Here is a 16,980-nt window from a genome sequence, read left to right on the forward strand (position 1 = left end):
GTAAAGAAAAAAGAAGATTAAAAAAAAAATAATTTCTTTTACTTTATTAGTAAAATGCAAATTATTTTTTCTTAGTATTCATAAAAAAAATGTTGGATTTCACTTCGAATTGTAGGAGGAAATATAAGACGATTATGATGAAAACTGTAAAGACGCGTATTAACTGGTAAATTTACACCTCCAGTGTTGTGAGTTGGTAAAGTTCAAAAGCTCCAGGTGCATGTATAAAAAGTACACGTTATTTTATGTGCGAACAGGGGCAAGAAAATGTCCACATTTTTTTACTTTTCTTTTTTTATTCAAAACATGTATCTTTACCATAAAATATTTATTTACTATTTTCTTTATAATTATATATTAATTCTTAAAACAAAAAAACAAAAAATATCGAAATTTGTCTATTTGACTCTGTTTGTACTAAACTTCAAAGAATTCATTTATTCATCATGAAATTTATAATCACTTGAATATTTTCTACCTGGGCCTGTGGTAAAATTCCTTTAGAAATGTTTTTTTACAAAAATAATAAAAAGAGAAAAATTACGAAGTCGCATTATGAGGGAATTTGTAAGAAAACATTTCGGAAATACAACGGTTTGGTTAATATAATTTCTTAAAGACGGGACCTAACGATATGAGAGCTCTTGAATTGTGGTCTCATTTCGGTCGAGCGCGTGACTTTTATACTCAAAGTAGGCGGGGCTTCCCTACTTAACGGTCGAGTCGCTGGTGGGGCGGCGCGTGCGCACAATCCCATCAGTACTTCAGGGTCGTATGAAGGTACTGCAGAACCCTGTTTGGCGTCGATATATTTCTGACCCTATAATCATATTATAATGGCAAAAAATTTTTAATACTTAAATTTTTTATTTTTTTAGATCAAAACAAAATAAATATAAAAATTTAAATTTTCCAGAAACACTATTTTTAAAAATTCGCAAGAAAAATTTTAATTTGTTTTCACTGCATTAAGGCGTTAAGAAAAAAAAATATAATAATAATAAAAAAATATAATAATAAATAGAATAAAAGTATAAATTGAAAGAAAAATTTTTGCGTCTTGAGACACGTTCGAGTGCATTTTTACTTTTCCCTCATATTATTACTACATTCAATGGTGTATATATGGAAAAGGTTATAGTACTATATAGCTATTTTATTCGTTGTCGAATAATGTACAAGTACCTCGGGAATGTTTCGCCTTCGATATGTATATAAAATTATGCGCGCTTTCAAAATAAGAGTAATACTAAAGAAAATTAAATATTATCGTTTTATTTTTCATTCGGACATATTCATTCGGGGTTAAAAGATCAGGTATATTTTTAAAAAATAATTTTCTTTCTATATAGTTTCCCTTCTTCTTCTTCTTTTTTTTCTTTTGCTCTTTATTCTTCTACTTCACAATTAAGTATCGATCATATATGTGATGGCTCTCGATGAAGCTTGCACAAATACTTTTTAATACCAGTATTTATTCGGGCACAAAAATAAATACTTGGCATTCAGTTTTTATTAGGAAAATAATGAATTTTTTTTATATTCGCCAATCATTTTGCAAAATTTTTTAAATAATTTTTCATTTATAAATCTACTTATTTACTTTTTCAAAAAAAAGAAAATTTTTTTAAAATAAAATGTTATCTTTGATAATAATTCTTTTATGTACCATTTTAATTTTTTAGTTTGACAATTTTTTTTTTGTAACAAATATTCTACATGGTACTTTATTTTTTAAATTTAAAAACTTGTTTTGCAATGCTTTTTAATGAATTTTTTTATCTAACAAAAAGTTTATTATTCTTCAAATTTATCATAGAGAGAATTAAATGAAATAATACCTTTTCATGGGATGAGAATGTAAAAAAAATTTTTTATTCTAACAATAGAAACAAGTTTTTAATATTTGTAAAATAAACACACTAAATTTGAATCAATAATATTTGAGAGAAATTTTCGTTTGACAATTTCAAAATGAAAGTTTCATTTAGAATTTAATTGATATATTGCTTTTTTGTGAAGACAAAAAATAAATAAAAGTAAAATAGGTTACATTTTTTACTTCAATAAGTAAACTTAATTGTTATTGCGTTTTTTGGAGATATTGAAAACAATGTTTCTTTTGAAGAATTTATAAAAATACTCGAATATTGTAAATTCACTTTTTTAAAATTATTTCAAGTATAATATAATTAATATTATTATTAAATAAATATATTGGTTATTAATTTAAAGAAACATTTATGTTGTATATTCAAATTCTTTGATAAAATTTTAGGAGCTTAATATTCCATAGAAGTTAATTTCATTATCCAACGAAAATCTGACATTCAACATAATAACTTAGATTAACCTTTATCAAGAATTGACAAAGCATTAATCACTTTTTGTCAATTTATATTCAAATTGACACCCGAACCTTCCGTAATGAAAAAATATTTTCTTTCATTTCTAATTCAATTTTTCTGAAAAAAAAATTATTTTTTATCCCCTGTGCATTATTAATTGTATAAAAAATTCATTTTTCCCTCTTAGAAAAATATTAAAAATTGTATTTTTTAATCTAGCACATATAACATTTCCTAATATAATTCTTGATTTAATGTCGTCTATTCAAAATAGAAACAAGGGTAGCAAATGAAGAAAAAATTACTAATTTAACAGTGTACATTTATTCACATATAAACTTTATTAAATATTTATATTACTTAATTGCCTTCGGAGTCAAAAATGAATACACAAATTCTTTATATAGTCCTTGCAGTTTAAAATAGTTTCCCGTATTGAAAAAAATACCTGTACCCTTGTAAAATAATTATGTAAATTTTTTGCTGTTTTCAAACATTTTTAAATTGTTTTGTTTTAAATTAGAAAAAAATTTTTCATATGTGCAACTACATGCGTCATCACATTCGAAATTTATAAAATTAAATACTTGAGTGTTTATATGTGCAAATACATGCTTATTCACATGTTATAATAGACGAGTATTCACATGTGAAAATTTATGCACATTTACACGTGTGAATACATTCACATGTGCAAATAGATGCCCATTCACGACACTAGAGGTAAAATTACAAACGTATTCACATGTGCAAATAGATGCGTATTCACATGTGCAAATAGATGCGTATTCACATGTGCAAATAGATACCTATTCACATGTGCAAATAGATACCTATTCACATGTGTAAATAGACGCCTATTCACATGTGCAAATAGATTCCTATTAATATGTGCAAATAACATGCTTATATTCACATGTGCAAACACACGCGACTATACGTGAAATAATAAACATATTCACATGTGCAAATAGATGCGTATTCACATGGTGCAAATAAATTCGTATTCACATGTGAAAATACATCAGATTATACATGAAATTACAAACATATTTGCACATGTGAATTTAAAGCAAGATTTACACATGTAACTAAATTTGAAACAAAACAATAATAATTTATAATTTTTTAACACATAAAAAAGAATATTTTTTAAAAGTATAATTCTGCATTTATAAATCATCTTTAAAATTAAGGAGTCAACGATTGCACGTGTATTAACATACGTAAATACACTATTAATTACACAGCTATTTATATCTGTATCTATTTCTATTGTTGTACATGTGTATCTACGCATGTAATTATGAGTATGTTTATAATATAAATAAGAATAAATAAAAAGCGTAAATACGAAACTAAGTGCAGAGGTATAAATACAGATATAAAAACCGTTTATAAAACCGATTTTATACTCAGAAGAGTTATTCTACAATTTTCCTGTTCTCCAATAGAACAATTGAGAAAACCCAATAGAGAGGTGGTCCAGAAAAATGTTAGTACTCCTATAATTTCAAGCCGTTCAGTAAACTAAATTTTTATTTATTTATTTATTTATTAAAATGAAATGAAAATAGACTAAAAATAAATAAAAATAAAATTTTTATTTATTTACTTATTAAAATAAACTAAAAATAAATTAAAATTATTTATTTCTATTTGTTTATTTATTAAAAAAAATAAAAAATCACATTTAAATATATTTTAGAAAAAAAAAATTTTTTACTGTATTTTTTTTTTCATAAGTTTAACAAAATCAAAAGAGCGCAAATAAACAGGTAGATTTAGATATTTTTTTAAGGTATTCTCGTAAAGAGAGAAAATAAATTTAAATAGAAATTTTTTTTTTAAATTATTGAAGGACATTTTCTTTTTGCATTTTAAAAATTGTAATTTACAAATGACCTTTAAATGTCTTTTGAAATATTCGAGGGTACATACTGCCAATTTTATGTAGCGTAGGTGCGCATTTTCTGCGGCGCCTGGACCACCCCACCTTTTGAACCCATGGGTTCTGTCTATAAAAGCTTTCGTAGTTACGATTTCATCTTGAGTTCAGATACGAATCCTTCGTCATTGTTCACCAAAGAAAAAAAAATTATTTTTTTGAATTTTTAATTTCGTTCATATAAGGTGAAATATTAATAAAGAGTGTTCTTAACGTAAAAAAGTGTAGAAAATTTTTCCCTAAAAGGAAAATTAATTTTTTTTTTCTGAGGTGCGATATTAGTGGTTTATTATTGGCGTCTTTTTGGGGAGAGATTTATATTTTCTTCAGTGTTACGTCCTCTGCTGATGAACTTCTTGGTTTTTTTTTTAAATATTGTTTCAATTCTTCTGCTTTTATGTATGATTTTTTTTCTTTTTTTTTCTTTCTTCACTTTTTGAATATTTTGTCTGCTTGCTTTTATTTTCTTGTCTATTTTTTTTTGTTTTTTCTTTTGATTATATATTTTTGAGTTTAAAAATTTTCTTTTAGTTCAATTCATTATATTTTATAATTTTTTTAATTTAAATTTTTTTTGAGTTTCTTTGTTTTACAATTTAAATTTTTTTTTTTTGGTTTCTTTGTTTTACAATTTAAATTTTTTTTTGAGTTTCTTCGATTTACAATTTTTTAAATTTTTTACCTTCGTTTCGTTGTATTTGATTATTTGAATTTTTATTCTCTTGAATATTTATTTTCTTTCTCTTTTTGACTGATTGCTGAATTTCTTTATAAAAATTTCCATCTTCCGCTTGATTTAAAAATTATCTAATTATTTAATTAATAAAAATTTAATAATAATTATTTAATTTTATTTAAAATTATTCTTCTTTATTTTCTTTTGAATTTTCGTAGCTTTCTTGATTTTTTCATTTCTAAATCTTTTATTTTCTAAATTTTTACTTTTTTTTATTATTATTTTTATTCATTTTGTTTTTCTTGTTCTTTTGAATTTTTCGTTTATAAAAAATTACAAAATATTCACTAAAAAAAATTTTCCTTTTGCTTCTTTTTTTTAAATTTTGCATCTAATTTTTTCGCAACTTTTTCAATTTTTTTACTTCTTTTTTATTTCTTTTATAATTAATTTTTTCATTAATTTTTCTAAATTTTCATTTTTCGCATCTTACTTTCTATCTTATAATTTTTTGTTGAATTTCTTAATAAATTTTTCATTTCATTTGCTTGCTTTTATTTTTTTTGTTATTGTGTTTCTTTTAATTTTTCCAAAACACAACAAATTATTTAATTTCAATTATTAAAAACTAATTTATTATTAATTTCAAAAGTTAATGAAATTTTTTTTTATTGCAAATTTAATTTTTTCAATCGACTATTTTTTAAGTATAACAAAAATTTTTTCTAAAAAAAATTTTGAAAAATAAGTTTAAATTTAAATCTGTTTTATATTTTCAAAATTCTAATATTAACTTTATGTTTGTTCAACAATATTAGAAAAAAATACATCACAGGAAGTGTTTAAAAAAACGCTTTACCTAAAGTTCAATATTTCAAATACAAAGAGAGAATAAAAATTATATTTCAAAGTAAACATTTTTTTAAAAAATCACCATTTTTGTTATGATTTAGTTTTTAAAAATTGTGTTTTAAAATCTGTTTTATATATTTTTTAAATTTAAAAAATCAACAATATTTAAAAAAAAACGCTTTACCTAAATTTCAATATTTCAAATACAAAGAGAGAATGAAAATTAAATTTCAAAGTAAATATTTCTTTGAAAAAAATCATCATTTTTGTTATGATTTAGTATTTAAAAATTGTGCCTACGTTATTGACAGGTTTTTTAATTGTTAGAATTATTAAATCGAATTTTTAATAAACTGTTTCTCTTTTAATCAAAATTTCTTACAGGAAGACATAAAAGGAATTCTACACTTTTTTAAAAAGTAAATTCAAATAGAAACTAATTTTAATTATGACTGCATTAAATTTAATTAACATATAATTACTGAAAATCCTCTTTGTTTCATTTAAATAAATTGTTCAAAATTTATAATATGTCATATTTTGAAATTGAATTTTTTAAAAAATAATTTTAAAAAAATGTAAAAATCTGGATAATTATTTTTTTAATAAAAGACTACATTTTTTTTTTGAAGAAATAAAATGTTTTAAATTATTTTTATTTGTTAAAAATCTATATCACTTATTCAGTTACAATTTTTCTACTTTAGTAAATAAAAATATTTGTATCAAAGAAATTAAAGAAAAATTGTTTCCCTCTAACTTTGTTTTAAAAAATAAAAAATATTTTTTTAAACAGAAAATAAAAATTTTTTTTGTTGAAAATATCGACCTTTCTTTGTATGAATTGAATTTTTGTTTTGCATCAAATATACATCAAATATTGATGCAATCAGTTTTTGAAGTCAAAGGATGACGTTTGCGTGGCTCAGGAGACTTTCTCAATCTGAAAGTATAGAAAACTTTTCTCTTAATGCAGACAGTGCGATTTTTCCATAGGCTTTTATTTAAAAAAAATGCAGTCTTATAAATCTTATAAAAAATTTTTCTATAAAAATTTTTTTTATAGAAACTAAGCAACATAATACGTACGAACAAATGGAATTTATTTTCAATAAAAATATATTTTCTAACAAAAAACATATTTTTATTTACAAGTTATATTACAATTACTAGAACAATTACAATTATTAATAATTTTAGTAAATAAATAATTAAATTAGCTTCGAAATATTTTATATATTATAATTATATTCAACTTGGATTTTATTCTGCTTTTCTAATTAGAATTCTCATAAAGTTGAAATGTATCGTAAAGGGTTGTGAATAAACTGCGTGAAAACGTTGGTTATAATTTTATCAAATCGAAAACATAATTACTTTCTTATTTTTTCACTTTGATGATTGAAATTAAATTTTTAATGCTAAGAAAATAAATAAATTTTACATTTAATATTACAAAATCTTACATTTATTCTTACATTTAATTAAGTATTTCTACCTTTTCTTACCTTTTATTATTAAATTCAGAAATATGTCTATTAAATATTATTTTATATTATTAAAAGAATTTAATATTAAATTTAAATTTTTTAATTTAATTTAAAAAATATTATTATTAATAATTTATATTAATAATAATCGTTGTATTCCGGTAATCTGTTCGCAGTTTGAAGTCAGTTGTTATTTGCTTTTTTGTTTTTTTAAATTTGTTTTTTTGTTTTTTTAAATATTTTAAATTTTAAAATTAATGTATTGAAAAACATCGAATTGTTGCAAAAAATTTTATCAAAACATTGGATAATAATAGAATTTCTTAGAAGAATTTTATTATTTGGGAAAATAATTGAATTCTCGTGAATAATTATGTTAAAATTTTTGAAAATTCTAATTAAATTCATTATAAAAAATTAAAAAAATTTTTTTTAAAATAATGGAATTTCTTCAAAATTATTAAAAATAATTGAATTTTTTAAACAATTTCTGTCAAGTTTTTAAAATAATCCTGTTTGTTAATAATTGAAATTAAACATTTGATTATTTAATTTTATTAAAATTTTAGAAAACAATTGAATTCTTTTGAAAAATTTTATAACGAATTAAGAAAGAAAATAGAGTTTTTACGTGAAATTTTTTTTTGAAAATAATTAAATTTTTGCAAAAAATATTACTATTTATAAATATAATTGAATTGTTTTAAAGGATTTAAAAAAGTTTAGGAAATTATTGAATATTTTTGAAATATCTTATAACGAATTAAGAAAAAAATTGAATTTTATTAAAATTTTAAAAAATAATTGAATTGTTTTAAAAAATTTTATAGGTAATTAATAAAAAAATTGAATTCTTTCGTGAAATTGTTTTGAAGATAATTAGATTTTTGCAAAGAATTTTAGTATTTATAAATATAATTGAATTGTCTCGAAAGACTTATTAAAAGTTTAGAAAATAATTAAATACTTTTGAAATATTTTATAACAAATTAAGAAAAAATAGAATTCTTTCGTGAATTTTTTAAAAAATAATTTAATTTTTCCAAAAAATTGTACTATTTATAAAAATAATTGAATTCTTACGAAAAACGTTGTTATTTATGAAAATAATTGAATTCTTGTAAAGAATTTTATTAACATTTTTGATATTAATAAAAAAGAACAATTAATTAGTTAATTAGTTAATAGTTGAATTTTTTAAAGTTTGAATCTGTAATTATTCAAAAATTTATAGTTATTTGAAAATAAAATTTTTTTTAATTTTCAAAATAATAATAATAATAAATTGAATATCACGTTTTGCACGTTAGCGCGCGTAACATTTGCTAGTTAATAATAACAGATATTAATAATAAGCAAATTTGTAAAAAATAAATAAATAATAAAATAATAATAATAAACATAAATAATAAAGAAATTGTTAAAAAAACAAATAATAAAATAATATTAATAAATTAAATATTAAGTAAATATATTAAATATGAATAATTTATAATAAAAATAAACAATTGCTAATTTTTAGTAATTTATTTTAATGCTGCGTTTAAATAAATGTTTTTGGTAAAAGATTTCTCACTATTGGGTTAAATGTTACGTCCAGTTTAAACAAGATTTTATTTTACAATAATTTTTATGGTTAAAAATGAAAAATTTAAATTGTTTAGAATATATGAATATATTAATTTATATTTTTTTAAACATTGACGAATATATTTACATAGCGTATGTTTATAACTTATTTAATATCATATTTATTATTTTTTTTGATTTTAGACTAAAAAAAAGGTGAAGAAGAAATGACATTAAATATGCGAGACAGTAACGGTGTGGTCGCAACGAAGAATTCGTATTGTCTGACGGGTGTAACATGGTCCTTTATCTTCATGTTGGTTTTCTGTTTCGCCAGTTGTGCTGCAGGTAGGACAAGTAATCTCAAATTTTGACAAACAAACAAATTCATTTCAACAAAGCAAAATTATTAATTTGATGTACGCAATTATTAACTTTAAGAAAATTATATATTCTGTAAATATAACATCCACCTGATTATGATTTAAAAGTGAAGATTCCATTCTTGCTGTTTGGATGTCCTTTAGTAAAAATTCTTTCTCAAAAGTTTTAGAAAGTAAAAAAAAAATTATACTCCTCAAATTATTTTGTTTCATTTGATTAAAAATTAGTTTAATTATTTCTTATACAAAGTGAAAATAATTTTGAAGAATATTGTAAATAGTTAAATGTTGTAATTAATTAAAGTGTAGTGCTATCTGGGGATTCGAAATATTTTACTCGACTTCTTGTTCGTTAAAAAGACCATTCCAATCTTATTCCGGAATGGAAATTAGAATGTACCAGCAACTACTCATTAATTACATGTTTCTTCGGGGGAAAAAAATGATTGAAATCACTTTTCCAGTAATTGCAATGGGACATTGCTAATTAAAATTAGAAAATCTATGTATCTGACAAAATCAAAATGACTACCTTTTCTTTGGAATGACGTTACCCTTTTTTTAAAAAAACCAATAAATTTTTTAAACAATCCTTTATTCGATTTCAAAAAAAGAAATAAATTTTTGGTTTAAAAAACATTTTTTTTTCCCTCTAAATTACAATCTCGTTGAATATAGGTTTTTACTTGTTAGCCAATTCCCATCGGGCACCTGTTGATTATTGGTTGAAGAATATCTCCGAACAAGAAAAAGCGCTTCGCCTTTGATAACGAAAAGAGTCTATAAAGAAAATTGAATACATCCCACAGTGGGCACTACTTCATAATCTGAATTCATCATTTCCCTATCAGTCTATAATATACATAAAAAAAATTTACAATGAATCTTTATGCATAATTCTTATTTTATGAAAGAAATATATTACTATCGAACAGAGAGGATTAAAATGAAATTTAAAAATGGAATTTAAAAATTAAATTTCTTGAGAAAATTTATAAAAAGTCAGTAAAAAAAATAGAAGTGTTTCTTAATTGCCCATCTGTCTTTTTAGTTTTTCTGAATTATTTTTCTGCAACTAAAATAATTAGAATAATTATTATTTATAATAGTACTATTTACAATAGAAATTATTGCAATATTACACGATTGAATTAGAAAAGATTTTGGTAAAAATAAATTTAAATTGATTAACTTTTATCCGAATGCAAATCACTTGAAAAATTACAAATATTAAAAGTTTAGACGCTTAATAATAAAATGGAAACTTTTCTTTAGAGCTTTCAAACTTTATTCACTTCAATTAGTAATTGATAAAAGTGGAGAATTCTCTGGGATATTGTGGTTTGAATACATTCTGTAAATGGATACTGTTAGGCGTACAATATATAAATGGAAGAAAAGGAAAAAAAGCAATACTTGAAAAAATGGAAATTATAATTAAATATGAAATTAAAATACCCATAAGAGTTATAATTTTATTCTAAATAAAAACATACACTTTATTTGTATAATTGCATTGAGTCATTCACTTTAAAGTTAATTGAATAATAATCATTAATTTCTATTTGAGTTTCAGGTTCTTGTTTGAGCTATGGGCACTCTTGTTGGGGTGGTGAGTTCTTTATGATTTTCTATTTTGATAAAGGAATTTAATAAAAAGAGTTTTAAAATTATAAATTATTACATTCTTATTTTTTAAAAGATACTATATTCTAAATGAAATCAAATAAAGTAAAGCTTATTTACAGTTATGAATTTCATAATACCAAAGATATACGAATTTGCAAAAAAAAAATTTACAGCTCACGGAAAGCGGAGTGGCAGTAATTTTGGTTCGAATAACTTACGAGTAAACGAAGATAACAAAAATATTGTTTTACCATTGGTAAACGATCAGTGGATGTTGTCTCCATTGATTAATAAACGACATCCGATGCCGTCGACTGGAAAATATCGAGTTAGATGGATGAATATATTCAAGGGTAAAAGTTTGCCTCGCGACTGGGATAGTAACGAATCAATTGCTTCGAAGGAGGAAAATGATATTACGAGGTAAAGAGCATATCGAAGTATTTAGATTTAAACTGAGATATAAAAATATCGAACAAGATATATTCGCATATATTGATAATATTTATTTCCCGATAATAGTTATATTATTAATTTTTGAATTAAGGTCGTCATTAGACGGTCTGAACATAGAAGGATTCCTAAAATCATTGCTCAGGAGTTTTTGGGGTCTCTGATTTTGAATCTGAAGTTAAATTTTTAAAACTCAAAATGATGGCAGACTGTTGGATTTCTAAGAAACTTGGTATTAGGCGGTTTTTAGGATCCCTGATTACGAATCTAATTATGAATAAGATATCAGACTTGAAGTAATAAAAGCAGCGGACCTGATAATGATGATCATAAATATTGAAAATTAATCGAATTCATTGTCTGGGGTTTTCGAGATCGATGGAATGCATCTGATTTGAAATATTCAAAATTTCAAAATTAAGAATGACGTATTCAATAGGGTGTTTGATTTTTAAAAATCGGTATAATCAGATTCGTAAATAAGGACCCGAAAAATTGCCAAATACCAAGTTTCTCAGAAATCCAACTGTTTTTAAAATTCTCGTCCGTCATGCTGTTAAACGCCAAAAAAAAACACCAGTTTTCCAGAATGTTTTTTTAATGGAAGGAAAGGGAATACAATTATAATAATGTAGTATGTTATTAGTCTTATATTGAACTAAAAAATTTAAATTTCCAACAAAAAAAAATTGCAAAGTTACAGACTTTTTAATAAATTGTTTTTTTAAGAGCTCCGCGGCACGCAGCACACAGAGTGCAAAATTGAATCTAGAACAAAATAAAAAAAAAATTTTCTTGATCTGCATGAGAATAACTAGAAAAACACGTAGGAGTTTTTAAAAATATTGATTTTTGTGTAATTGGCAAGCATTTGAAAAAAAGACTCATTTTTCGACCAAAAAAGCCCCTGTGCGCAGGAAGAGCACACAAATTATATATATATAATTACAAAAACGTTAAAATATTTTCAGGCACATAAATTTTGGATTGCCCAGTGATCAGAATGAGAGATTTGTGAAAAATACCGAAAGTAGTGAGGAATCAAAGGAATCAGAGGGAATTGTACACGAGGCGACGGAACCATTTGTCAATGACGATAGTGAAGAAATTATTTTGCTTCCCAAACATCGGGAGACAAATGACAATTCAAGACAATTTAGATTCATGAAAATAATGGTAACTAGATTTTTTATAAATATTATTCATTCAAAGTCGAAAAAAAAATCCTACAACAAAAAGTTAATTTTGCAATTGGTATTAAAATAAATAATAATATTTAATTATTTTTTTCAGCGCAACAGGAATGCTTAATAAAAACATAGTCCTCTTATTCTATAAAATAATTAGATGCTGAATAATTCTTTAAGTCAGCGGGGAAAAAGGGGTGGGGGGGGGTTGGGCCAGATAAATTGTTTCCAACTGGTTCTTTAAAGAAAAAAGAGTAATGATTTTTTGCAAAATTTGAAAAATTCTACAAAACGCGACAAAAAAGGGGAAAATATGATTAAATAATGACAAAAAAAAATTAATTAACTTGTAGACTCTTTAAGAAAAAACTCTCTTTGGACTGATACTTAAGAATCTTTTAAATATAAAAATATATAATTGCGAGGAGATATAAAAAAAAGTCTCTAAATGCACGTACTATCATCATAAGTCGTTTCACGATACTCTCTAAATTATTAAATATTTTTCTATTATTTAAAAACTATGTTTTTTTCCTTTCCCTAAATTTATTATTTATTTTAGAATTTAATTTTTATTGATATATAACATGTCATTTTTATCTTATAAATAAATATATACATATATACATAGAAATTACTGTTACTGTTGAATAAATAAAATTTTAAGAGATTATATAATTATTTTATTCTGTTTAATAAGAAAAAAATATAATTATTTTCACTAGAAATTTTTTTATATAAGTATAAATCCTACTAAATATATATTATTTTTGTAAAAAAAAAAGATTGTAACATTTAATTTCAAATTTTCTATTGGTTGTCAACGAAAAAAAAAAAATTGTTAATTAACGACGTGTGTGGAAAAAAATTGGATTTATTAGCTAAATTTAAATTTATTATATTATACATATGTAATGATGAAAATGAAACCTGTTACAATTAATATGAAAATTATTTGTATGTTGGAAATTTTCTTTTCTTAAAGTTTCTACGTCACAAAATAAATATACAATAAATATTCGAATGAATAATGAAAACATATTTGAAAAGAAGTTTATTCTTTTTTTCCCTCGAAAATTTAATTTTTTAATCAGGTGGAGTTTCTTTATCTCTGCGAGTCAAATTATTTATTAATTAATTAAATTTTATTAATTTAAAATTAATTATTAATTAATAATAATTAATTGTAATTTGACTCTAAAAGTTTGATAAACTCCGTCTAATACTAAATTACTAAGTGCTAAAGAACAAAACAAATTTTTAATTCTTTTAATGTCAGATCAATCGGATAAATAAAAAAAGTTTTTTTCTCAAAAAAATTAGATATTTAGTTTTGTTTTATTATATTCTTTAGTTAAAAATTTAATTTTATTTAATTAATTAAAAATTTTTCTATTCACATATGTTATAATTTTTTGCATAAATAATGAATTTGTGGAACAATTTTTATATTTTACCACAAAAGTTATGATTTTGTAAAAAAAAGATTGTATAGTTATCTTCCAAAGGTAAATAAAATTATCATCCCAATACCGACAGATGAAAATGTACCAGAAGAGAAAATTTTCAATTTCTGCCATATCGACAACAAAATATTATCTGTTGAAGATAAATGTAAATATTGCTACTATTTTCTGTAATTATTTCGATTTTTTAATAAAATTGTCATCAATTTTATTTTAGTGACATCTTTTCTTGCAATTTATGAATTATTATTATTTATTTCCTCAGACTTTATTTCTGAATTTCTACAATAATGATTAGTCACTTTCAATGATTGTAGAATTCCACTTTAATTTTTTAAACTATTTTAAACTATTTTTTAAAATTATAAAAATTTTAAAATAGAAATCGACATAAATCTTATTTTCTTTAGGTTGGTAGAAAGGAAAATCGTAGAGCAATGCGGTGTAATTTACAAACATTCCTAACTTTAACATTTCAATACAATAATTTAATCCCTTTTAATCCTCTAAGTAATTCGCCTAATTTCAATTTCTGTGGCTAAAATATTGATTATAGGATAATCAGTCTCACATTAATTGGTATATTAATTATTGGAAATTAACACAATATTTCTAAACTGGACATTTAGTATTTGAGGTTATGTGTTGAATATTATCGCGACAATATCAAGTAATCTCTTAATATCTCTAAAGAACTGAACATTAAATTAATGATAGTAAAAAACTAACTTACTGTAAAAAAAATTATTTAAAATTCTCTTTTTACCCTGCCACTGACTATCCCTAACCACCTTAAAACTTTTTACTGATTTATAATTAAAAATAAAATACTCGTATTCTCCTGACTTTTTCTGACCATAGTTAAAGAGAACAACGGAGTTTCTAAGTTCATATTTGTTATTAGCGACCTTAAAACCATAAAAAAATGTTAATTCTGAAGCATTTTGACATTTTATTAAAAAAACATGGCGAATTTATATTTCTAAATTTTTTCAATAATTCAGGCATCGAATTCGTATTCAGCATAAAAAACTACGTAAAAGTATAGTCGATACAGACAATGATTTCAACGCTTTTGTGTTATCAGTACGAAAACTAATTTTCTTCAGTCAAATTCCAACTTTGCATAATTTTTTTTATATAGGTTAAAATATTTTCTAGGAGTTTCTCCGCATTTTTTCCATAACCCATAGAGACTCAGCTTTTATGTCCAATTTTTTCAAAATAAATTATATCAACTCTGTCAAGAGTTTTACGATTTTGTCACAAAAATAAAATTTTCCACAAGGTCGGGTGCGAACCAAGCAACGCTTACCATTCGAAACGGTTTCCTTCTTTTTTATCGTCGAATCTCAATCATGTCAAAAAAAAAATTGTGTCACTGTCCTAGGGTAAGCGTCTTTTTACACAGAACAAGAAACAGTAGTGAAACGTATTATTTCCAACAACCACCATCATCATCGACCATGATCTATATCTTGCATACACAAGAAATAAAAGAAAAAGACTCTCTCTGAGATGTATATATATAAAATAATGAAATCCATTATATCCGGAGGCTGAGCGATAACGGAGCGGCGTCATAAATGAAAGTTGTGAGCTTTGCAATTTTGTTCTCGAGGGAAGACGGTATTACCCGATAGGCTAGCTTTCGGAGCGGGGTGTCGGTTGGATAAATCTTGTGCAAAACCTACTCATAGATATTATCACCCCTGATACGTGACGAGTTCAAAGAACCAAGAAGTTGGGACATCCCGAGACATACTATATATGCCAGGCACTTTGTACCTATAGGGAAAAGGAGGAGTGTTAAAAATCGTTCAATCAATTTCTAGATGTTTATTAGTACAAATTATGTAAAAAAAGAAGATAGATGGAAGGTTTATTGGTTTGAGTCTAAATATTATTATAATTAATTAGTTTTTCTGTTTTTAAGGCCTAGACTTTTAGGTACATAAAACTTTGATGTAAACATTGACACTTTTTAGGTCCATGTCCATGATCAGACTTGAACGTGTTCAAAATAGATTTCTAAGATTTGCTGCAAGATTGCTTAACATTCCTTTTGATTTTCATACACATGACCGAGAATTAAACAAGTATTAAACTTATTCCCAAAAAAAGAAAGAATAATTAATTATAAAACTTTTTATCACTATAACTAAATGTTATTAAATAGATAGAAAGAAAAAAGACAGACCTACTCCTTAGTACGGGTATTAAGGAACTGAGAGTGGACATCGAGCGAACGTGGCTTATATAGTGCCGAGGGAGGGAGCAACCGCCAATCACCGCGCGCGAGTCTCCCCTCCACTCGCTACTGCCGATATAAAAGTACCGATTCCGCTTTCTTGCGATCAGTTCCAGTCGAACGCTGATGAGTAACGGATGAAAAAATATCTAACCCTTTTACTTTTTAATAACAGGATTTTTAGGAAAGGAACCATGTTTCTTATATGAAACGAGTAGATATGCAAATTAGGTAAAGAAAGACATTCTTATTCATCTTTATTTTGAAAAGAGGAACAAAGAAATGTTATTAAAGATTATTAGTATTAACATTATAAAAAATTATTATTTTCATTGAATCCACAGAGATGGAAATGCATTAGATTTTCAACATTATAATAAATCAATTTCTGTTATTTGTCTAGAAAAGAAGAATCAAGAATCTTTCCTCTTCTCACAAACATAACGAAATAGTAAATTTAAACTAAAAAAACATTAGAATTAAACAAACTTTTTCAAAAATTAATATTAAAGTAAAATTAAGAAAAAGGATTTTCCAAAAAACAATTTCGAAAATGGTAGCAGATGTTTAGTAGTGTCTTCTTTTCTGCAAATTGAATTTGTGAACTTGTATTTGAACAGGAAAGTACGTGATGTACATTATATCCTGAGAAATTGTAAATTGTAGTTAAAAACAAAGGCGCAACATATATTTGAGAACGTGTTTTGCACTTTCGATGCATTATTTCG

At 23.8% G+C, this 16,980-nt stretch overlaps 1 protein-coding gene across 3 annotated transcripts; it reads left to right on the plus strand.

Moving 5' to 3' along the window:
* Positions 1–1,209: 1,209 nt before the first annotated feature.
* On the plus strand, positions 1,210–13,102 carry LOC122499728. Of its 3 annotated transcripts, none has more exons than XM_043608205.1 (6): positions 1,210–1,317; positions 9,088–9,231; positions 10,837–10,878; positions 11,069–11,318; positions 12,320–12,524; positions 12,642–13,102. In XM_043608205.1, exons 2-6 carry the CDS (start codon positions 9,111–9,113, stop codon positions 12,657–12,659), a joined length of 636 nt encoding a protein of 211 aa, XP_043464140.1. In that variant the 5' UTR covers positions 1,210–1,317; positions 9,088–9,110; the 3' UTR covers positions 12,660–13,102. The 3 variants fall into 3 exon arrangements, with proteins under 3 accessions (XP_043464140.1, XP_043464139.1, XP_043464141.1); XM_043608204.1 differs by lacking the exon at positions 1,210–1,317 and adding an exon at positions 4,396–4,566; XM_043608206.1 differs by lacking the exon at positions 1,210–1,317 and adding an exon at positions 4,396–4,566 and having other exon boundaries at positions 10,843–10,878; positions 12,642–13,101.
* Positions 13,103–16,980: the final 3,878 nt, after the last annotated feature.

The sequence above is a fragment of the Leptopilina heterotoma genome, unplaced genomic scaffold (genome assembly GCF_015476425.1).
Source record: "Leptopilina heterotoma isolate Lh14 unplaced genomic scaffold, ASM1547642v1 Lhet_174, whole genome shotgun sequence".
Lineage (NCBI taxonomy): Eukaryota > Metazoa > Arthropoda > Insecta > Hymenoptera > Figitidae > Leptopilina > Leptopilina heterotoma.